The following is a 24768-nucleotide window of genomic DNA, read 5'->3' as shown; positions in this document are numbered from 1 at the left end:
TCCCCCTTTCCTGCATTCTGTATGCCGCTCAGTTTGGAATATTTACAAGGTAATTGTATAATAAGAGGAATTTGATCTAAAGCACTACTCTGACGTCAACAGATATTCAGGGCGGAACTTCACCGAATTTGTGCTTTTATGCTGCTATTGAACTCTTTTTACAAGAGTTCCCAAGGAGAATTTCGTGAACTACCATAAAAATGTGCTTTTGTACAAGAAAATTCATTAAAAACCTCTCTAACAAGAGATTTTGATTTGTTGAAGAGTTTCATTAATAAATGTTAGTAGTAATTTCCTATTAGCTCCGGGAAGAACATTTGTGCTGATGTATAAAGAAGTAGTAATTTACGCCGATTAGTTTGAAAAAGGTGCGATTAGTTGGAAAAGTCAGTGAAAGATAGATAGTATTCTACAAAATCATTTTCGTATGAAAAGGTGCACTGTCCTACTAATTTTGTAAGCGTGAAAAACGACACGGGACATTTTGGTAAAAGAAGAGAAATTTCTAACACACCTAGGAAAAAAAATGGACTGAATTAGTTCGCTTAAACTGCTCTGTTTGAGGGGAAAGAATGCATACCGATGTTTTCCAAAAAATGTCCAAGTCCCACCAACAAGCAGTATTTCATTTGTCGCTTTTTAAGGCGGCATTCTGGTGCAGCATTCTGGCGGCATTCTGGTGCAATCGCGTGCATTAAATGCTAGTATTTTAGTCTGACTCTTTACTAATTAATGCTTTATTGCTTGTGGCGTGTGTTCTTTTTCAATCCTAAGGCAAACTCAACAATTTATTGAAATTTTGGATAAAAAGGAGAGACTAAAGTCCGTTTCATTTAGTTTTCAGTTTTAATCGGACTTAATTTATATGAAACAAATGAAAAATACGCAATTAGTTAAATTTCAAATTTACAACTTAAAATTGTGGGAGGAGCAGTCTTAGAGGAATCAGTTGCTACTAATTTTCAGCTTTGATCGGTCTTCAGTTGCGTTAGATAAATAAGATTGTTTTTCAAAATTCAGTTATAAGTTTATGGAACTTAAAATTATGTATATTAATTGCTAGTATGTCACAATTATGCTTAACTGGGTGGTTGGGTATTAAAAACCCGCTGTTTTTTTCAAGGTGCATACCACACCATCAAGAGCCCCTACCCCAGACTTTTACTATCCATTCATAGAAGATATTTATATAACAACTGCGGGAATTATTGCTGTCCATAGCCCCAAGGGTCATGCTGTTAAAATTCCTTCCTCGTCTCTGACGCCAAAAGCCAAATCACCAAAGCTGCTAAAGGATACTCGACGCGCAACCTCATTCTGCAATAGTGGTCTAATGGCCGTTTCAAGGTATACAACCCCAACTGAAAAATTGCTTGAAGTAACTCCTGAAATTCGCATAAGTGCTCCTGTTCAGCTTCCAAAGGCAGAGATGATGCTACCACTCCGAGATATATCAGGTTTGTGTTTGATTAACTATTTATTGTGAAATTTAAGCATGAAGCTGTTGAATCTAAGAAATGATAACAGACTCCAGTTATTATTTTTTGTAAGAAAATACACTCTTGCCACTTATTCCAACATATAATTGCTGATTTAATTAAGTTTGATGTCGATAAAATATTTAATAGTCTCAATATTTCTGATTTTTCTTTCATTGTGTTGCGGTTTGTGAAGGTGAAGAGACAGGCATTTAGGCCACAGCTCGCTCTCATTAACAGGGGCGAAAAACGCCATCTTAAAAGGCAGCTTTGTTTGGGGCTTTGATTCCATCGGGGGTCGTGTGTCTGAGGTATTTCGTCCACCAAAGCCGTTACTCGACTCCTTCAAGTGAAAGTTCAACTAATGTATGAAACCTAGGCACTAAACTAGATAAAGGACTAGCGGCATGATGGTCACTTTAAATTTTAATTTGACCTGTAATTCTGCATCAAAAAAGTCTTATTGGGAAGATTAATAAAATATAGCTTGAAGGTTTAAATCAATGGTGAGGATTAACTTCATTGAGTCAATAGGATAAATGTCGACAGTTCAATTAGGATGAAATTTCTTTGATTTCCCTTCCAAATAATTAGGAAGGCTAATGTTCAAGTAATTCATCAGTAAAAATTAGTACTAAACTAGTTTTTTAGCAGTCAGCATCTAATAATCGGACTGCATTTCATTTTTGTTTTCTCGATGGTCTGAGCTAGCTGTTGGATTGAATTAATTGTATTTTTGCGAAGGCTGAGTTTTGGATTTACGATCGTGACTTAATGAATATAAAAGATGGATACGGAAAACGTCGTTTGGACTGCGGTGTTAAATTTTGTTTCGAGAGCAATGCTAGCCGGAATAAGACATCAGTTGATTATTAATCGCACTGTGGAGGTACTCTCCAGAGATAATATACTGAGTACAAAAAAATTGATCCTACTGAAATTTGGCCGATTGGAACCCTTTAGTAAGTCAGTTGAGGATAAAGAAACTGACTTGGATATTCTAATTTTGCCACATTGGCTAAAGAAAAGCGTCAACTAGCTACATCGTCATTTTTTGGCCTTCCGATGTCCCTGCATGCGAAGAAGAGATAAGAGCATGCTTAACAACTAAAGTAAAAGATGTGTGTCGTCATTTTGAAGGCTTCGTGGAATGGTTGAAAAAAGGTGGCTTGCAGTTTTTTTACTGAAACCAGGCTCCCTACCTAAGCAAACGCCCCCACAAAGCTGTCTTACTCTGTTGTTGTTACAAGCCCCCCGCCGCTGAAAACCCCATCGGAGTGGAAAGCGTTTGTAGAATTTGCGTGGGGTGAATCCCTTGATGCTTCTAAGGTAGAACTCAGACCAGGAAAAAATGGGTGGCGGATAGCTGTTGCGCAGAAGGCTACTGCGGAGAAATTGGCGCTAGCGTTAACAATTAAAATCTAGGTTCCAGTGCAAAAAACACTCCCTCACACATCAGTATGATTAAAGGAATTTCCTAGTCCCTTAGCGTGGAGGATATGCAAAGCCTAATAGCCAGTTGCGAGAAAGCTGAACAATGTGGGAAATCACGCGCCTTCAAGCTGCATTTTCCAAGCAGAGATGCCCTTGATACTGCCGCAAAAATGCCAGTTAATTGACTTTGAACGCTTCAGTATCAATTTTTTATTTTCGAAACGTTGCTTCAATTGTCATGAAATTGGCCACATGTCGTCACAGTGTAAAAATTCCAAGAAATGTGGCCATTGCGCTCAAAATTACCATGGTGCGACCAAGGAAAGCCTGTGTCAGAACCTGATCCACTGTTTCAACTGTCAAAGTACCAAACACATGTGCTACCATGCTAAGTGCCCCTTGAACAAGACTATGAAGCCGAAAAGCCAATTTGTTCGAAATGGTTGAACCCCATATTAAAAAAGGTTCGTGTCATTAAACCTAAATGGTAATCTCAGTGTAAAAATTGCCGTGGTAGAATAATTTTGCCCTACTGAAGAAATCAGATGCATACAGGAACATTTTTTCTCTGTATCTGTGAAAAAGCCCTGATAACAAGGGTGCCCCTCCGATGAACTTGTTACAATAATAGATACATATACTACCTCCGAACTGTTTCCAGACATTTACTTGCAGTGAGAGTGGGTAATACTGTCATTATGAATATATATCTGCTGACAGACTATAGAGACGAAAGTTCTGAAATGAAGTTTGCTCTAGCATGCGGAAAATTGGGTAAACGTTTGAACAAAAATTAGAGCCTCGTACCTCCATTGGGTCCTCGGTTGGGGCGGGAGGATGTCGTAAGCAAATATTTAAGAGAAATGGGAACTTCGTGGGAGAATGTGAAGAGGGAGGCTTTAAATAGATTGGGATGAAGGAGGAGCGTGCGTAGCTGTGTTGGCCTCAGGTGGTTTGGTGCTGCCGCGAGTTGTCGTTAGTAGTAGTGGTAGTAAATTTTAGTGATTTTATTTCAAACTAGATATTCTTTTCTTTTATTAGTGTTTTTTTTTTTTTTAGAATTGCAAGAATTCCGCAAAAATTCCATGGAAAATGCGCATAAACACTATCTAAAATAAAATTAGAGTTGGTATTTCTTTTTGTTTTGAGGGGGTAGTCTGCAAGGCAAGAACACATATTAGCAAGCCAAACCAGCCAGCCATATATTAACTCATAGCAATGGCTAGTTTGATTAATGATTGTAAGCGCAAAAGAACGAATCAAAAACAAAAAAAGTAAAATGTCAAGTTTTGTAGACTAGCCGACTATAAATAAGTGCTGCGAAATAATTTCAAGGCTGAATATTTATGCTATATAATAATAATTTATTTTCAACCCACATGATATACAGAAATGACCCTTGTAGAGTATAACAAAAAACGAAGAGAACAAGTTACGTTCATGAAATACACAAAAAATTTGCAAGAGTAGAGTAAATAAAAGGAAAGAAAAAACATTCAAGGTACAAAAACACGGGAAAACGAAACTATTTATGAAAAAACGTGGAAAAGACGTTGGAGCGGACCAAGACTTAATAGAGAATCGTTTAATTATTTAGAACTTAATGTTTGAAATGTTTGAATATAATATCTGTTGCTAAATATAATGAAATTAAATTACTATTACAGAAAGATACAGCAGAAATTTAAGATATCAGCAGTAGTTGGGATCTTGATCCTTTCTAAATCACTTTTATCAAAATACTGCTAACACCGGGATAAAAAAAAACACGGAATAGTCGCAAAAGCTGGAGGTTATAGTCTAGATAAAACTCGTCTTCGATAATGGCTCCGGTTTCCAACAATTTTCGAAAACCTAGCTCAAGTTTCTTTTTTACATCCCTGTAAAACAATTTTTATTTTTCTCTTTTTTTCATCTTTTTACATCAGTGATCTGTAATGAGTGAGACCTAGCCAGCAAGAAGAATATATTTGTGGAATAAAAGAAGGTTGCAATCCAAGGGACCACATGCAACAGCACCATTAAAAAAAGATATTCACATTTATCTACAATATGAAATGACCCTATATTTTGAATAGCCTCGTATATTGAATAGCCTAATATACCCTCGTATATTTTAATATTTTAAAATATTTAACATATTATTTCCCCGACAAAAAAAATGTTTTAGTACCTCTCTGGTACTAAAACATTTGTGTTGTTTCTTTTTTGATCAAAATGCAAGAAGACAGAAGAAACGTGGCTAAATGTTGACTGTGTTACCAGAATCAGGTGATGAGCCGGATGGCTCAGAACTATGGCAAATTGAATGAGTATCTTAATGGACGATTCGGTATCCTGAAGGCAAATCATCGGAGGACTGGAAGTCAGGTTATATTATGACCCAGATCCCTGGAAATCAACAAAAAGTACAATTAGCTAGACGCTAGCCATTTTTTTTTTTTTTTTTGAAAAAGTCGTATGTTTTTTTTATCCATTGCCATTAAACCATCAAAAACAATCTAATAGTATTCAAACCATCCCTTCTAGACTACTTATTAGTTGCACAGATGGTTCTGACGGTAAAATAATGCAAGAATTGGTTGTTTTCTTTTCCTGTGGCTTTTCTTTCAGGTTATGAGGTATGAAAGAAATGGGTATTATGCGAATTATATTATTGATTGAATAAAGCCATTCTGTAGAAATTACCGGAAAGCTAAGAGAATTTACATATCCCATCCGCAAACATTTTGGCTAGTGATGCCCTGCATATAGCTGGCATGTCACAAACATGGTGCCTGCTGTAGTGACCATTTCTCGGCCTTCTTTTGTCCCCCCAGTCGGAAGACAATGCTCTTTCCCAACAACATCATCACTATCATTAATAAACACGTGATCTTTCGATTTCTATGTAGAAAGTCTCTCATATACTAAGAAAAATACTTTTACACTTTTTCTAAAACTGTAGATAATCGAAAACTATACCTCTTTTAGTGGTTTCAAGAAGCAAACCGTCCAATTTTAAATTTAGTAACTTTATGGATAAAAAACGATTTGTTTTCTCAATCAATTAATCTTATTTTTGACTTCATGGCAATCCTGAACGGAATTAGAACTGGATATCTTTTAAATTTGTAGAGAACGATAAGGCATATATGTAAGCTAATGTTGACTACCAAATAGCCTACTTTTAATCGGTATTGACAGAACCACATTTGCGTGCAATATGCTACCAAAAAGTGAACTGTTTCATGAATGGCTATGATGGGAAAATTGGCTATTTCCTCTTAAGAAAAGTATGGCTAACGGGAATTGCTAAAAAATGCAAACTCGATTTGATACATAGCCCAATTTGAGCAAGTACCATATGAGGCAATACGACAGAACAGAGACTGCATGGGACTAATCAGTGCACTGGCATATCCAGGGGGTCGGGGGGGGGGGGGGGGCTCGGCCCTCCCAAGATTTTTTCTAGCGCCCTCATTCCTTTTTTTCTGTTTATCACTCTTTTTTTTAATTTGTCAATTTGGTCAATTATTCGTGCCCTTTTCACATTCCCCCCCCCCAGAGAATTTGCTCATTGGCGCCCTTGTCACATTGCCCCCCCCCCCCCCGCCAAAGATTTGCTTAAGATCTGCCCATGAATCACTGGCGTCATTGTTGTTAAATTTTCAGTTGTTTTTTTTAATTACAGTACAAGCAAAAGCCGTTATTCAATGAAAATAATGAAAAATGGCCTTTTAAAGATCGAGCGGGGGAGGGTTAAAAAATCTTGGGGAGGGTCTAAAAAGTCTCGGGAAGAGGCGAATACCCCTCACCTCACCTGACTGCTTGATAAATTATTAACTTCTTTTCAGATAATGAGACGTGATATCATTTTTCAGATTGTTGATCACGCATCTAGCATGCGAATGATACTTCCTTGTCACCACTTGTTCTTAGAGATAATAAGACTGAATTGAAATAGTGAATGTAGGCTCATAAATGTTAATAGGTACTAAACAGTGTCTGTTTTGTTCTATTCCTTTGGACTGAGGTATAAAACAGTTTAATCTCGGTAAAGGGGCATTAATAATCATCTATGACCGTTTAAGTTTAACCATAATTTGTGGCGTAAATATTCAGCAAAGATTGATTCTACGTAGGGTATTAAATTTGTAGTCAATAGCTAAAAGATAAACCTAACAGAATATACATTAAAAAAAATAAAAAATCCTTCAACATATCTATATGATCAAGGTAGGGTTGTAGTCTGATTCTGTGCATTTTTCCAGTTATTCGAAAAACTATGCCAATAATATGCAGCTACTTTCCCGAACTAATAGCATGCAGCTGCTTTTCTCTTCTGCAATAACCCTAGAGAATTCTCGTTTATAATGCCCAACCCGGTATATACTCATGGGGAAGTTTGAATGATATCAGACAGAATTTTACTTGAGTTAACGTTTTGTCTTATTTGTAAAATTATGCGGAAGTAGCACCTTACAAAAAAAAATATGTTGTGCTTTTGGACAATAAAAGCATAGATGGCGTTATAAAATATACATTCGTTTTAAAAGAAATTATGTTTACATGGCATATTTAATACAAACAGAGGTATTTATATGTAATGAAAAAAACTGATGAATACAATCTAGATTATAGAGAATCATAGAGCTTTCGCTCTTGGAAGTATATGCAAGTAGGTGTATAATGAGACCTTTTCTTCAGGGATGCAAGGTCAACTATGGATTCTTATAGGTTTTCCGTGGTGTTCCTAAGATTGGTTGAATTTAAATTTTTGGGGTAGCATAAATTTTGGAAAGGTATATTTCACCCCCCCCCCCCTTCTACCATTTTACTCCCCACCGATGTGTCAGTTTTTGTAGATATCTATTTGTGATATCTATATCTTTCTTCTTTTTTAGGTACGGATGTAGGAAGTCGTTCGTCCACTCCAGGCAGCGCTATTTTGTCTGCTTTGACTAGTCCATTAGGAAGGCTCGGTGACAGCATTGTCATACTTTCGCCGAATTCTGGCAATCCATTGACTAAAATAGCGAGAGGAGTTCAAAACCTGAGTAATTTCGACTTGAGGCGTAGTAGGCAAAAGCCAACAGAATTGCCTGAAATCCGAAGGCTGAAGTTGTCATCCAAAACAAAGTTTATCGAAGTTTAGTTGCTTTTTTCGTCAAGTCCAAATTAAATTGCCTTAGTTTTTCAAAATAGGGTTTCAAGCCTCAATTGCATTGCTAAATTTCTACGTTTACCTTAATTAATACTTTAATGCAAGTAGTGATAGTTTGTGATTTCTTTCGTTTTTCTTTTTTTTTTTTTATTCGAAGAAGGTTTTAGCTTTATCACTCACAAAGGCTTCAAAATCAGTTTACAAAACTTGAAAAAGTATTTTTTGAACTCTATCTTAGCTATTATGTATTGTTTTTGCTACTCTTCAACATACCTCATTTATGCATTTGTTGATTTAGTTGTCGGGTTTTTTGTGTTATTTTTTTTTTTTTTTTTAGGAATTTATCATTCAATTTATTACGAAAACACAATGTCCTGTCCATACCGCAGTATCCATCCTGTCTGTTTACATACCTGATGAGTCATCAGTGACTAGAGATGACTACTCCCAAATTACAGCAGAGATTTTTAGTTTAAAGTTAAACGGTATTCTTTGGCTTAGCTGCAGAGAGATAGAGAGAGATAGGTGCAGATTCACAAAAATTGAAGAGTGGGCAAAGATTGTTTTAATTTTAAAAATAAAGAAAGAAAAGGGTAATCTTCCAGATGTAGGGGTGGGATAATTTGATTTCGTTTTTGTAATGAAAAATATATAAAAAAAAGATATTTATAAAGACTAGGAGGCAATTACCCCGCCACAATCCTTTAAATGGTGCCCCTGGGAGGAAGGTAGGATTTATCCTTCTACTCCCTAAGATAAAAATTTGTCTGGAGAAGCAGTGCCCCTTGAAAAAATTGGAAATTTATTTCCAAAAAATTAAATTTTTAACTTCTCCATAATGTCAAGTTTCTTGGGATACTGGTTCGTTAATATTTTGCATATATTAATTTTTTAATTGAGTCTAGATAAAACCAGGTTTAGAGATAGTATTTTAACCTTCTGAACTTTAAAGGGCCTAAACCTGAACCCCGAGGAGAAGATGGGCTATCAGCCCTTGTTGTTGCCCACCATCAAGGACTATCCAACTCTTGAAACTTGAGGAACCTTACTTTTTAGACTTAGGCTTTGTTCCTTAGTTTGTATTGTTATAACAGGTAATAATGTATTGAATTTAACCAAATTATCGATCTTTATAGGCTAGGTAATCTAAATTTACGGGTATAAGCCGTAATCACTTTCAATAGCTATTTGAGCACTCTTTTGACTATTTTTTCTCGAATGAAATTTGAATTTTTATCGGATTTTTTATTTTTGCACCTGTAGCTTTTTTAGTATCTTTTTTTTTGTGAATTGCGCATTCCATGGCTCACAACTTTCTCCTTTTTTTCTTTTCTCAGTTTTGGATCCACGAATTTAGCAAAATATTGTTATAGTTAAGTGTAATGCACAGTATTCTTTGAATAAAGCTAAATTGAGATACTTTTCTTGTTTATTATCAGAGATTAGCCTTGGTAGTTTTAATTACTACTACTACTAACAACTCACTGCAGCACCAAACCGGCTGAGAGCAACAAATTTGCTCATGCCTTTTCTCCGCCCAGTCCATTCAAAGTTTCGCTTTTTGTGAGCTACTAAAGGCTTAGCTACACAAGCGCCTCTTCTATTCTAATTTTTTTCGAAGCTGAATCTACCCCCGTCCTTATGACCCCTTTCCCTCCCATTCGGAGACGACTTGCTTTCGTTTGGGGTTAGATGGATGTTTTTTCTTTCTATTAGCTCAAAGAGGATTTTCTCGACGTTACTTAGATTTATTTAATCTTGGAAAATTGAAAAATTTCTTTGTCTCAAAACCTATGCTTCAGAGACTTTTTAACGACGCTGCTCTTTAATAATATTCTTAATGCCGTTTTTGCTAATATTTTATCATAAGCTTGGAATTGTACCTAAAATTTATATTTCTTTAAAGAACGAAATAAGTGGAGTTGTCATTTACAAATTGTAATTACATTCAAATTGTAAAGTTTGTTACAATTTTGGAGGGGGGGGGGCAAGGCCAAGAATTGTACGATTTGTCTTAGCCGGTAGGTTTTTTTTCGAAATTTGAAAACTATTAAAAAGTATCTGATTGTGAGGGCTTATCATTGGTTTGGCAAAAGTGATAGGCAAAGGAAAATTGCTTCTTTTTTTGGTGGATTTTTCATTAACGAATATGTATTCATTATTCGAAATTGTTTACCCATTTTGATCTCTGCTCCTCTTAAGTTTAAGTCTAAATTCATTTTGATTTCTTCTCATTACAAGTTTTGTTTATTTGTCCATCTATATGTCTATTTTTCTTTAAAGTTTGACTTGCCCATTCATAGTCCGTTTCATATGTCCATTTCTAGTTTAACTTATTATATGACTTTACTCATGTTCGTTTTATATTTGAATGTTGATCTTTAATTTTCTTTGAATATTTTCTCTTTAGCAAACCTTTAAATTAATATATTTACAAGTTCTTTCAAAAGCCATTATCATTACCATTTCATACATTATAAGGAAAATACATTGAGAATATGTGAGATGGTTTTTTTTTAAGTTTATTTTTAATCAATATATTTAAAAGCCATTTCAAAGGCAATAGTCATTACCATTCCACGTTACGACGAAAATATCTTAAGATAAATGTGAAACAGAACAACTTATTAAGTAACTTTAAAAGTGTTGCTCATTTTAAGTTTCAACTTCGTTATTTACTTTGAGCATATAATTTTCTTTAATGAATCCACCCTCATTTTTAATATAAAAAAACGCGAAAAACAGGGGTCCATTACACATCCTAATATGTTCCATATTAATATTTATACAAATATACTGCCTTCGAAACCTTATCATCAAGTAAATAGGTGAGCCTATTTAATGGCAAGATGGCGAAAATGTACTATACTTCCTGTTTCACCATGTTTGCTCACTTACAATAGACTCCCAAGTAACCTTTTCATGTCCAAATCCCACTCTTCCTTCCCCCAAATGAAAATATCGAAAGTTTCAACTTGATCTCCGAGATCATACAAATTAGCTATTTTGAATACCTGGGAACACTGTTTCGTTTCACTTATCTTAGCCACATTTTCAGGCTCAGTGGGTACGAACACGGGTTGTTCTCGTCTAGTTTCAAGTTTCCAGTTTTTCGTCTAGTTTCAGTGGGTTCGAAGTTTCAACCCCGTGTTTAATGCAGTAGATGCACTGATGCACAACGCTTGATCCACAAGACGAGAACAACCCGTGTTTGAAGACGGGTTTTTCACGGCTCAGCGGGTTCGAACACGGGTTGCTCTCGTCTAGTGGATCAAGCGTTGTGCATTAGTGTATCAAACACGGGGTTGAAACTTCGAACCCACTGAAACTAGACGAAAACTGAAATTTGAAACTAGAAGAAAACAACCCGTGTTCGAACCCGCTGAGCCTGATAACGCGGATCTTGCTGCTTGATTGTATGTAGAATCAAAGTTGTATAGCAGCATGTAGTGCAAGAAGATGGGGATTAACCAGTGACAAAAATATATTTATTCCCTCTTCCTTGCTTCTACTAAACTAACTGAAAGTTTTAAATGCATCACTCTAGCTATTCCTGAGATGTTTTACACATTTTGGTATGATAAAATAGATACACATAATCTCTTTTCTTTTACCTCTTCCCTCTCACCAAGCCAAAGTTCAATGTTACCCTTCCTCTTCTTAACATCCCCCGAAAATTGCATCTTGTTACCTTAAGCCATTCCCGAGATATTGCAGATAAATTTTTCTGGCAACCTAAGAACACATAGAATCTTTTGATTTAACTTGCTACTTAGTTGTGCATGCATATCCCATAGAAACTTGTAGTGTAAAGTGTTTTGTGGATTAGAGAGAAAATCATTTATCCCCATCCCCTCTCCCGCATAAAATTTGAAGCATCCCGGCTGCATCCTCCCCTATCCTTTCCCCACCAATATCTAGAAGTTTCACTTCATTCCCCAATTCATGCATATATGTTTTTGATGACCTGGATGTATATGGTATCTTTTGATTTAACCATGTTCCCTATCTTGAGTCAAACATTGAGGCCCACTTGTCACCCCCCCTCCACATCTCAACACTTCCAGAGAATTTTGACTTGATAACTAGCTGTTTCCAAAATATTTCGAACACGTAAATTTGGGAACCTGGCCACATATAGTGTCTTTTGATTTACCTTGCTAGTTAATTGAGGAGAGATTATAAGTTAATTAGGAATTTTTGAGATCAAAGATAACATTTGTTTATTTAAAAAAATTAAACCAAACCCCTTTGCCATCCATAAACAGAATATGTCCATTTTCCCACCCTAGCATTCCTTCCCTTCTTTCCAAACAGTGTCTGAAATTAAAAACTTCGTCCCCCTGAGCCGACGTTGAGACATTGCACATTTGCTATTTTGATGGCTTAGACATACACATATTTTAATTTACCTCTCCCATTCTCAAATCAAAATTTTAGATCCACTCCACCCCTCCCAGCGCCACTTCAACTGGATCTCCTAAGCTAAGCATTTTGGCCTAGCGAACGTTTCCTAAGAGGTTTTCTACAAAAACCTATCTTTAAGTATTTTGGCTAATTTATATAATTTAAAGATCCAAAACTGTGGGGGTTACGTTGACCGTGAGGCATGCCTATCAGACCTTTCAATATTTCTGAAAGAAATTATTGTCTCAAAATTTGGATTCATTATCATGGGCGTCCGTCAATGTCAAAGAAAATGAGTCCCCTCCTTTGTTCGTATGACCATTGTTACATGGGAAGCGGCCCTTTGTTGGGCCTGTTTTGGGGAAACCAATATTTTTTTTCTAGTTTTCCTTCTGCGTTTGAGTCCTCTTAGCCCAAGGACTTAAGATTGCAAGTTTTAAGCCTTCCAGGAGAAACAATTTGTGGCCCTCTTTATGGGGGAGGGGGTTAGAAATTTGCTTAAGCATTAGGTTCCTCTTTGCCGAAAAACTTAATAGCTGGAAGTTTCAAACTTATAAGAGATAAAAATTATTTAACTTATTTCCTAATTTTATGCCCTCCTACCGCCCACCCCGACCCTGCGCTACTGCAAAATATTTAATACTTTTGGCACTGAAGGCCGATGGCTGGGATTTTGAGCCAATCATAAACCCGGAGTCAAACAATGCTACATTTCTTATTGTAAAACCCATTCATTAACAATTGGGAATTTTTATTATTTACGGCCCTTGCTTCAGGGTCTCTGGGGGTCATTCAAAATCAAATAAACCCTCTTGAAAGTTTATCGAACCATTCCTTCCATGAGAAGTGGCTGGGAAAAAAGAGCTATAAAAATAATGCATTGCAAACTTATGGCTCTTTACTTCAGCAGCGGTACTTTGCTCTCTCCAAAACTTCTTTAAATTGATATGTTCAAAAACTATTTCAAAAGCCATAACTAGTGCCATTTCACATTATGAAGAAAATAAATAAGAATATGCGTGATTCAGCATAACTGTAGAATTTTTCAGTATATCATCCCCTTAAAGCTTCTAAAATAAACAAGAGTAATAACCAAATGTATTTCAATTCGGCTTTCATATAAAGCGTTGGAAACTTTTTAATTTAACTATACATCTGGTGTTAAATATATTTTCTGGAGGATTTGCATCTAAGTTAATGTTGGATTAGGCTATATGAGACGCCTATAAATGGACATAACTGTGAGTTTATTTTTGAATGAATTGCTTAAAGAGTAAAGATTTCTTTCAAAAAATATTCCTTTCTGCATCATAACAACAGAAAAATCTCCCCAGTTTAAATTGTTTGAAATCGCTCTGGTTAAATTCTAATAATAACTTAAATGTAAACGTTGGAAAAAAGAATATACAACAGATCAAATATCTGAAAAAGCCTAAAAAAATGTACAGTTTGTCGTTTTTAAAAAAAAAACAATTTTTTGTGTTTTTGTAAAACCAATTTATTTTAACCCTTTTAGTGTTTTTACCCCATAGCACATTCTTTTAAAATCATTTCTGTTTAGGGGCCTATTTGAAAAACATACTTTTATTGTTGGTGGGTTTTTTTTTTTCGAATGATCGTTTCTAGCTAGTTGTCGCTAATTCAGCACCTAAAAAAAAAAAAAAAAAAAAAAAAAAAAAGAAAATGGTGAGTTCTATCCTTAAGTTACAAAGGAGACTGCCTAAACGCAGTTCCATTTTTAATGCCAGTCATGCCACAACCAAGTTCTATTTACTTAATAGGTTTAATTTATACTAACTAATTGTACGTGAGAAGCAAGTTTTATATCCTGGAGATGCGCTATTCTAGGGTGTTCACTCATGGTAGGGGAGTAAAGCTGGATTGTACATTATGTGTTATAATGATTTTCTTGTTTGCTTTGTATAAATTATTTGGAACAGTTTATTATCCAAGCCAGAGTACCTATATTATCACTAGATATATCAAGCATGTGCATGCCAGTTTCTACTGATGATATTGCTGTGGCCAAGAGCAAAATTAAACCACCAAGTCTTCACATTACCCACGGTTACAAAAAAGGAGGAGTTAGCAATAGATACAAATAAGGAAAAAAAAGAAGTTATATGAAACAAAGAATTTTTTCAGTGATTAAAATAGAAATTAAGCAAATATGTCGGTTAGCAATATTATATGGAGAAGCCTTATTAGGGATATTTAAAATATAAGAAAACCAAACAAACAAACGATAACGAACATTAAGTGTAAGAGCAGCACATCTAGAATATGTTAGGGACTATGGGCTGGAGTGTATTTTTTTCAGGGGGGAGGTTGCCAAAAATAGAACTTTACAAACGCAACAAAATGTATTGACATTTTTTGTTATTACTTTCGTACGAATCGAACAAAATTTGGAAGGGGGATTCAAACCAGGTAACTTCCCTGGATACGACCTTTGATCATACACGTACCTGTCGCTTATCATTTGAAGTACTAGAATTGTTATAGTACTAGAATTGAAGAATTAGGGAGGATTTGTAACATGTAAGACGAATGTGATGATTTAAAAGTTTGACTACAGAAAAAGGGAGTATTTCCAAAAAGATGAAAATGAATCTAAGTGACCATAAAATTCAGGCACGGCAAGCAGAAATGGGAGTAGTAGAATCTTTGAAAGCGTTCTGCAAGTGAGAAAAAACTTGAAAAGGTTCATTTTTTTTAAGTGGGAATCCAGATCCAAGATCCTTGCCCAATTAAACACAAATAACAAATTTTCCAACTGAAAGTAAGGAGCAACATTAAAACCTAAGACGAATATATATTATTAGTATATGAGGGGGTCACCTCCTGCTCAGTACCTCACTCTTTACACTAAAGCTTGATTTTTTGTTTTGATTCTTTAAGAATGACTCTTGAAACACAAGGGCCGTTTAATTAGAATAATAACCTTTTTAGAAGTTCCAATAACTTTACCGTAAACAGCCAGGTATTGAGGAAGGAGCAAACCCCTTCATATATTTAATAATTTCTGTTCATTTTAAGTTTTACTGTTGCTCCTTACTTTCGGTTGAAAAAACCTATTTTTTTTTAATTTTATTTCCGATGGCTATTTGGAAAATGCCGAAAAATCTGGCTCCCTCCATGGAAAATATCCGTCCCCCAAGAAAAATTCCGTCGTATTTAGATCCTCCCACGTAACCTCCCACTACCCCCGTCCAGAAAAATCCCGCCGCCCCAAAAATGTCTGTGTACTTCCCAATAACTAATACTATTTGTAAACAATGGGCAAAGTTCATAGTTCACAAGCCTTTCCCTGGGGACTGGAGAGGGACATAAGACATAATTTCTGGACCTTTTGGTCACGCCGAACAAAATGGTTATCTAAAAATTTTGATTAGATGTGTTTAGGGAAATGATTGGTGTGGGGAGGGGGCTGCTTGCCCTCCAATCATTTAATATTGTTAAAAAGAGTACTAGAACTTCTGATTAACAATCCAATGAGCCGCCTCTGACGTTTATACGACACCTTTTCTAGAAAAACTTTATATGCCCCCATGGCATAACTTCCTTGCCCTACAATCCTTGCCCTGAGAGCTGAAGGGAGTTGTCTTCCCCAAAGACATAATTTCCGGACCTTTCGACTACGCTGAACAAAATGACGTTATCATATTTTGATTGGATGTGTCTGGGGAAATGAATGGTGTGGGAAGGGGGCTGTTTGCCCCCCAATCACTTTTCACTATTAAAAAGGGCACTAGCCCTTTCGATATCCAATTGAATGAGTCCCTTTTGAAGTTTCTACGACGACTTATTCTATACGAAGTGCCCTGGTCCACCCTCCCCCTCCCCCCCAAAAAAATACACTGTGCCCATATCGCTCCTTACTTAGGCAGAGCTATTGCGTCGCCTATGATAGTAGTTTCTGGTCGTTTTGAGTTTGATTTATTGTAGGTTTTGTTTCTTCTGATCTTAAGTTTAATATAGCCTTTCCTTTTCTTTAAAAAACTTCTTTTTCGGAAATTTTTATTTAATTAATTTTTGTTCGTTTTTACTTGCCGAAGTTTAAAGTTTTCAAAATTTTCCCGTTTAAAAATAATTTTTATTCCAAAATAAAACAATATTTGTCTTGAAACAGTCTTCGCAAGAACTGAATATATCTCTAGCTCTGTAGGCAACGCTGTAGCGTTGCCTACAGAGCTTGAAACCTCTACAGTAGGGTCCTCTAACATTCTGAGTCTGATATTCATTGAGATTTTCATTAAGATCACTTGATGTTTTAGGGATGTTTATCCCCTATTTTAAAAATTGGACAATTTTTCTGAGGCTCGTAACTTTTGATAGTTAACATTGAAATTAATGAATTTTTTATATTTTGAATAAGCATCAAAATTCGATTATTTTGATGCATCTATTGTTATCAAGACTCTGTTTCTTGCAGTTTTGGTTACTATTGAGCCACATCGCTCCTTACTTACAGTTGGTTACCACAAACTGTTTGATCAGTGTATTTGTGAATGAAACCGTGTTACATTTGAAGTTAGAGCTTGAAACAGTGGGGGTTCTAAGAAATCACCCCTTTGGGTCCACCAAGTACGGTAAAGAGTGACTGATATGGGTGATTGGGAGTCAATCTTTGAATACTTTTATTAGACTGGAGTATTTTAAAATTATAAGGCATTATTGGCTAGTTTTCTTGTAAATTTATTTATGCCAACATGATGTTCATTTATAAGTCCTGTAATGTCATTCTTTTGTATTTTACCGTTTACTTATGTCACAAATATCTTATCATATAAGGTCCATTCATTTTAGAAGTTTAGCTGTACAATATATTTTTTAGGACATAATTTATTAATTAAATATTAAATTACAGTAAACTGCGTCATATAAAGGCAAATTTAAGTCTAGAAAATAAATGCCTCATTATCATATTTGGAATTAAAAGTAGTCATAATAATCACTATAATATTGACTATTCCTCAATCTCTCATCACTAACTACCGGCTTTCTATAACTGTAAGGCCTGTTTAGTACTCGCTCTTGCACTATTTCTTCTCTCTCTCTGTTTCTTCGAAAAATTGGGGAAGACGACTGGTCGCAAAGTGAGAGCTGCACGTAAGCTAATTTAAATCCTGGTCCATGATGGTTAGCGTTGAATTTTCTTGGTAATCCCGTTCTGAACTCAAGAGCAATGATGCTGTTCTTAATCATACCTATGAAAAAGAAGGAAAGAACGTTACCTCGGTTCTATCCAGGGTTGCAATTAATATTATTAAGGAAAATGCTCGAATGCACTAACATGTAAAAATTAAGTTATGTTTCCGGCTTTTTGGAAAGTTTCAAGTTCGTTCCATCTAAAAACGTAAGTGGAAGCATTAGTAACGACATGGAACTTTGTCTTTAAATTGTTACAAAATACCCCTTGACCGCCCCAGGCTGTGATTGCTGGTCTTATTCCTTTTGATTTACGCAGGTAACAGGCTAACTTTTTTTTTTAATATCAGCAAATTTAGAGGTAAATAATGTCTTAGATTACACTGCTTTTCCATTTATACAAACAAAGATAGAAAAAACGAATTTAATTTAAATAAAGCGGTGGAACAAAACAAAAGATAAAAAAACAAAAAAACTTTAAATAACAAAGAAGAATATCAATATTTTGTTTTTATTGGGTTGAAAAAATACATAATATACAAACAGCCTTTAAATCCCGACTAACTACAGGCTCTTTACTAAATAATGGAAAAGGTAAGATTGAAAAAAAAAATGCATAAGTCAGGATGAGGTCAAAGCTGGGAAGAGTCAACGGTCTAGCTAAGTTTTAAAAAAATCCACTTAATTTATAATGCATAAGTTTCTTTGACCTGTTGCCATATATATATATATATATATATATATATATATATATATATATATATATATATATATATATATATATATATATATATATATATATATATATATATATATATATATATATATATATATATATATATATATATATATATATATATATATATATATATATATATATATATATATATATATATATATATATATATATATATATATATATATATATATATATATATATATATATATATATATATATATATATATATATATATATATATATATATATATATATATATATATATATATATATATATATATAGTTCAAATGTTTTTAACCCTGTAAACTTAATCAGGAGGCGGGGACCTGGGGTCTTATGAATTTTCTTAAAAATAAATACAGTTTTCATTTTTAGTAGATATAAAGAGGAGAATTATTTGTGTACATTAGAGACATTCGTTTGTCTTGTTGGTGATTAGTCAGACAACTAGCCTACAGTAATTGCAATTTTGAAGTGTTTAAAATGTGTGTTGTGTTTTTTGTTTGTTTGTTTTTTTTCGCTTTTGTGTGTTGGTTGTCGCTTAGATGATTTAATTGAAAAAAGTTGTTTCTTTTTCATTCGTTTTTTTTTTCGTTGAAAAAGGCTCCCGGATGTGGATTCGAAATATTCGGATTTTTGTATATGTAAAATTTTGTTTTTGTTTTTGTATCGTTTGTTTTGTTCCGCTACTTTATTTAAATTAAATGAGTTTTTCTCTTTTAATTTGTGTATTTGGAAGTAAACGCTTTATTCATAGCATTTTATATTTTTACTTTACTCTCTTTCATTTTTTGTAAATCTTTTAGGAGAGATAGCCTATTAATATTCTATTCATAACTCAAACGAATTTTGATTATAGAACTTAAAAGGAGACCATGCCTATCGCACTGAAGTTTTGAAATATTTCAATACTTCAAGATTTATAAAATTAATAAATGACTCGGTTAATTCAAGAGCTAATTTTTCATTCAATAATAACAATAATTACTCCATTTGGTAATGAATTAAGATTAGCAGAATCAAAATTTCTTCAAACAAGATATACATATTTTCATGTTTACCCTTTTGAGCCCTAAGATTCAAATTTTAGCCCTGAGTGCACGTAAAAGATGTACAAAACCAATGGGAATAGCTTTTAAAAGACAGTGAAGCTAAAAAAAAAAAAAAAAAATAAGAGAGCTTCTGAACATTTTGATTATATTATATAAAATTGAAAAACATAAAACACTTTAGTATAAAACATGTGGAATCGTATGTAGATATATACAGCCTGATTTTGACTCTGATGAAGTTCATGTCAGACTGAAGAGAGCAGTTGGAATAATCAGATTAGTTATTTCCAATATATATTAGTTACTACACCTTTCTGTGTAATCAGGTTTTCTTTGCATAAAATTCATATTATAAGCCTTTTGTATCCCAGTATAGAGTTACATTATTATTCATTGTTGTCTTTATTTAACTCTATGGAATGAAATCACTTTTTTACTTCGATGCAAAAGAAAAAATGTTTAGCGTATAATCAAGGCTGGTGTTATCACCTAAGGTATAATCACCTAAAAGCTTTTGATTCGGTTCGGTCAGTCTGGTTTGAGCTTCATTGAAGGTAAGGTCAGGCTCAGAAGTGTGAATAGGAATTTGTTTTTGTACTAATTTAATGAAAAGAAGAAAAATAGCATAAAAATTGTAAAATTAAAAAAAATGTGCTGAAAGTAAATTTTGTTTTTGAAAGAAAAATCATTAAGCCGAATTCATCGCAGTGCAATGCTGGCTGAGTGCAACATTACTGCGTACACTCCCTCTCCATTGCAATATAATTAGAGTTTTACTCTTTAATCCCTCCTACGAAGTGCTTATAACCTCCAAACACTCTCTTATGACTTCAGGATGTCCTACTTCTCGTTTGACCCTAGGTTATTTAGCGGCCCCTAAAATTATAAAATGCTGAAAACCCCTTATATAGCTCATCTACTGTCCATGGCCAATCTGGTTAAAGTCAACGATTTCAGCAAACAAATTCCTTAAGACTCCCACCTCCCTCCCGTCACCAAACCCCCTCTGAAAAACGTTTAGTAATATGATATTTATATTTGTTACAATCTCAAGAGATTTATAATGGGTGTGCCCTATTAATAGTATTTTTAAAACGAAAAATACCATATTGCCCTCTTTAAACTCCTTGAGATATATGTATGGCCTAACTCGTGTTATTTGAGATTTTATTTTTTATTTATACACCCAATCCTCAATTATACTTATCTTGTTAAATCCCCTGATAGCTCCAATGACTTGTCATACAGAATAAAGGCAGTCCAAAACTGGTGCTTAGGAACTGTATTAAACAATGGTAAAATGTCATATATATCCCATCTTCGGAGAGCCAATTTGGTCACCCTAAAGAAAAGGAGAACAAAAACTGTCTTGCGTTTTGTCAGCACTGCCTTCAATAACCTCTAGAAAAATGTATTTTTCCTTGCCGATTTTCATCCCTTTGACCTCACCTTTTATTGTCTGCTTCAAGAAAAATTCTCGTTTTACATTATCAAAATGTTCCACAGAAAGATGTAGAATAATTTTTTCACGCGCGTAGTTGATATATTAAACAAGTACATCCTCCACCCCTCATCCCTTTGAAATTTGGTACTTACTGAGAACAGGTCTGGAACTATTATCACCGTGAAATGGACTGAATATTCCTCCACAGTACCTATCTTGTGAAGGAGTGCCTGGAAGAAAATCGGGAACACCGTCTGGCAGCCAAAGATAGTCGCGGTTGCAGACCTTAGCACCAACTCCAGCACTACAAAAAAATATTATATATATATATATATATATATATATATATATATATATATATATATATATATATATATATATATATATATATATATATATATATATATATATATATATATATATATATATATATATATATATATATATATATATATATATATATATATATATATATATATATATATATATATATATATATATATATATATATATATATATATATGGACTAAATATTCCTCCACAGTACCTATCTTGTGAAGGAGTGCCTGGAAGAAAATCGGGAATAGTCTCAGCCAAATACAGTCCTCTTTCTTAAATCCTTTTCGAAGTGAAATTTTGATACCAATACACTGGGGAAACAGTCAAAATGAAGTTAGAAGGTTAGACTAGGATGACTAAATATCAATCATGCCATTAATATTCTTAGGGCGTACGACCTGATTTAATTTTGCGAAGTATTTTTGCATTTTTTTTTTATTATTTAGCCGCCTTAAAGGCCAATCAAATCATGCAGACTGAACAACTAAATCTTGCAGCTTAAAAGGGATTTTAGCAAGATATCCAACTAAAATATTGTTATTTTGGACTGGATTTTCAGTAAAGTAAGCTGGGGCACCATTTGACGGATTTACTGGGCAAAAACAAAATTAACGTAAACGCAATGAACCTAGAAAAACCAAATACAAATGTCTTTGCTTTGTGAATCAGGATATGGGGGGATTGTATTTTTGATGGGAGAGGAAATTTTAACAGTAGCAGGGATCGCACCACCGTTTCTATGTCTAAAATTCACGTCACCAACTGAAGCCTGGTTCACTACTATCGTGGTTGCAGCAGTAGCTGCAACCTTGCAAGAGATTAATACTCAAAACGCGCTGAATACTTTTACTTTTACAATTATTCAAACTTACAATGAGCCTGATTAAATATTAATAAGTCAATTTTTTTTACTGACAAACCAGGCAAAGAAAAGAGTGAGCGGTCATTACCGAAATTAGGATTTTTCCGTACAAGATTAAATGAAAAAACAAGATTTTTCAACTTAAAGTAAGGAGCAACAGTGAAACTTAAAAAGAACAGAAGTTATTCCGCATTTGAAGGGGGTTTCCCCTCCTCAATACCTCGCTCTTTACGTTAAAGTGCTTTAGACCTTTAAAAAAGCTTCTTATTTTAATTAAGTGACCCCTATGTTTCAGTCTAAAAAAATTCATTCTTAAAGAATTGGGACAAAAGTTAAACTTTAGCGTAGGCTAGAGTTTGACCCTTCTTCATCTGCGGAACACGTCCTACCCATCTCAACCTTTTTCTCACTATCTCGCTTGGGAGCCGCATATTTTGAATTATTACAGCAAGGTAGAAAAAGATCGTGGCCGTTCCATGTTTAAGCCCTCCTTGATAAAGCCGGAATTTCATACGCTTGGAATGAAGGTCTTGGTCCAACAGGCGATCCACAGGAAATTTATCGGAAGCTAAAACATGTTAAGGAGGATCAAGAGATCCAACTCTGGCATGAACAGATTCGAAAATCTGAAACCTTTCGCCAGGATTCAAAGATAAAAGTCTTTTGGAGTAGAATATTATTTTAAGCTGAATTTGCCACTGGAAAACTTGTGTCTGTGACACCAGATCAGGGAGAACGCTTAGCCTTTAAAAAGTAAATTAAAATTATTCGAAATAAATGTTCATGTCCGGATATCATGTTATACCTGATCTTTATGTTGCATAGAGAAAGAAAGTCTATTCCAATTTTTGACAGTGTGCCAGGGGCTTTCAGGTTTGAGATTGAAGTATTTAGGTGATGAGGAAGTGTTTTTTTCTGGGATTCATAAATTTTCATCCCGGAAGACGATTATAGCAGTGACTGGATTTATAAAAGGGGGTTTAAAAAGATGTAAATATTGGGTTTAAGGTTTTTGTTTGTTGTTAGTAGTTATACCATTTATTTAAGTGTAAACTGGCTGTTGTGTTATATAATCATTGTAATGTTTGTGTATGGCCTAGCGGCTGAATAAATTATCTATTTATCTATCTATCAAACAGTTCGTGGTAACGAACTGTAAGTAAGGAGCGACCCGGCTCAATAGTAACTGAAACTCTAAAAACCGGAATTTTGATACCCATAGATGCATCAATAGAACCATATTTTTATGCTGATTTCAAATATATAAGTTTTCTTAAGTTTAGTTTTACCCCTCAAAAGTTACGTGCCTCAGAAAATTTGCCTTATTTTCAAATATAGGGGGAAATACCCCGTTTTTTTCCCAGGGGTGATCGTATCGATCGAGTAGTCGTAGAATATCGTAAGAGGGCTCATTTGAACGGAAATTAAAAGTTCTATTGACCTTTTAAGTGACCAAAATAATTGGAGGTAAACTTGGCCCCCTCTCACGCTGAATATTTCCCAAAGCCACCCTAACAAAATTTTGAGATGACCATCTTGTTCAGCGTAGTCGAAAATTTTTTATTGTGTCATTCAGAATGACTTAGTCCCCCAGAGTTCCTGGGAGAAAGGCTGGAAGTTATGAACTTTGCCCATTGTTCACATATAGTAGGCTATTGGTTAATGGGAAGTATAAAGACGTTTCAGGAGGGATTTTTTCTGATGGGGGGGGGGTGTCGGAGGAGGGGGTTGCGGGGGAGGATCCTTCCATGGAGGATGTTTACTTGGGGGAAGGGATATTTCTATGAAGGGGGCGCCGGATTTCCCAGCATTATTTATAAAACGATCAGAAATTAAATAATTTGAATCAGAAATTCATAGTTTGAATCTGTCACACAACTTTGTTTTTTAAAACAATGAAAAACTTCAGCGTAACGAGCGAGGTATTGAGGAGGGGACAGCCCCTTTCATATACGGAATAATTTCTGTTCGTTTTAAGTTTTAATGTCGCTCCTTACTTTCAGTTAAAAAAACTTGTTTTTTTATTTAATAGCATATAAGGCGGGATCACATTTGGAACCATATTTTACGTATAACTTACTTTTTGAAATACGGTCAGCCTGAAAGGTACCCCAAAGAATTCGTAAACAATCTCTAAGGAAAACACGTAAAAAATCCTTCTCCGTCTTTCGAAGCGCCAATGTTCCGGAACCATACTTGTCCACCGTCATCAAGGGTTCTAGGCACCCCCCGGTGTTTCCCCCTCCCCGCGGAAAATACCCCCTCCCCCGTGGAAAATAAGGCTTTCCAAATTAGAGAATTTTATTGGAGCTTTGTTTTTCTATTTTCCGTAGGAAGAAGGAATTGAGAGACAAACCGGTTTCTTCGTTAGTTTCTTTCTGCTTAACGTGAGACAAGAAAAAGACAAGTGAAAGAATAGATGGGAAATATATTATTTTGGCTATATATTTGCACATAAGGGGTGGGGGTAATGTTTTTGGACAATTTGTAGTCAGAAAACAATTCTTACTACATAATATGCAGAATAATTGTAGCTAACACATTTTGCATGTAGACCCGCTATACTTAATCCCCCCCCCCTAATGTGCAAATATATAGCCCAATTTTTTTTTCAAAAATAACAAAGAAACTAAAGAAAAAACTGGTCTGTCCTCGGGTTTTAGACATCGTAAACTTGAGTGAGTGGCGTATAATACACAAGTGTCGGAACTTTTC

General features: G+C 34.7%; 2 protein-coding genes across 7 annotated transcripts in view; one reads left to right on the top strand and one right to left on the bottom strand.

Moving 5' to 3' along the window:
- The window catches only part of sp3 (phosphatidylinositide phosphatase spermathreecae), a 124578-nt gene extending 115117 nt beyond the window's left edge, over positions 1-9461 (top strand). For all 6 annotated transcript variants that reach the window (XM_089086140.1, XM_089086134.1, XM_089086165.1 and 3 more), the window contains 2 exons: positions 1124-1457; positions 7799-9461. In XM_089086140.1, coding sequence (XP_088942266.1) covers positions 1124-1457; positions 7799-8049 — 585 coding nt within the window. In that variant the 3' untranslated portion in view covers positions 8050-9461. The remainder of the gene's footprint in view (positions 1-1123; positions 1458-7798) is intronic.
- A 7773-nt stretch (positions 9462-17234) lies between these two features.
- LOC148956627 (uncharacterized) overlaps positions 17235-24768 on the bottom strand; it is a 52534-nt gene continuing 45000 nt past the window's right edge. The window contains exons 4-5 of the mRNA XM_089091480.1: positions 21005-21156; positions 17235-17675 (exon numbers count right to left, since the gene is read on the bottom strand). Coding sequence (XP_088947606.1) covers positions 17401-17675; positions 21005-21156 — 427 coding nt within the window. The 3' untranslated portion in view covers positions 17235-17400. The remainder of the gene's footprint in view (positions 17676-21004; positions 21157-24768) is intronic.

This window comes from Artemia sp. Qi Xiang Cuo, chromosome 1, assembly GCF_049724085.1.
Source record: "Artemia sp. Qi Xiang Cuo chromosome 1, ASM4972408v1, whole genome shotgun sequence".
Taxonomy (NCBI): Eukaryota; Metazoa; Arthropoda; class Branchiopoda; order Anostraca; family Artemiidae; genus Artemia; species Artemia sp. Qi Xiang Cuo.
The sequence above is the reverse complement of the archived record's forward strand: the minus strand, read 5'-3'. Positions and strand labels throughout refer to the sequence as shown.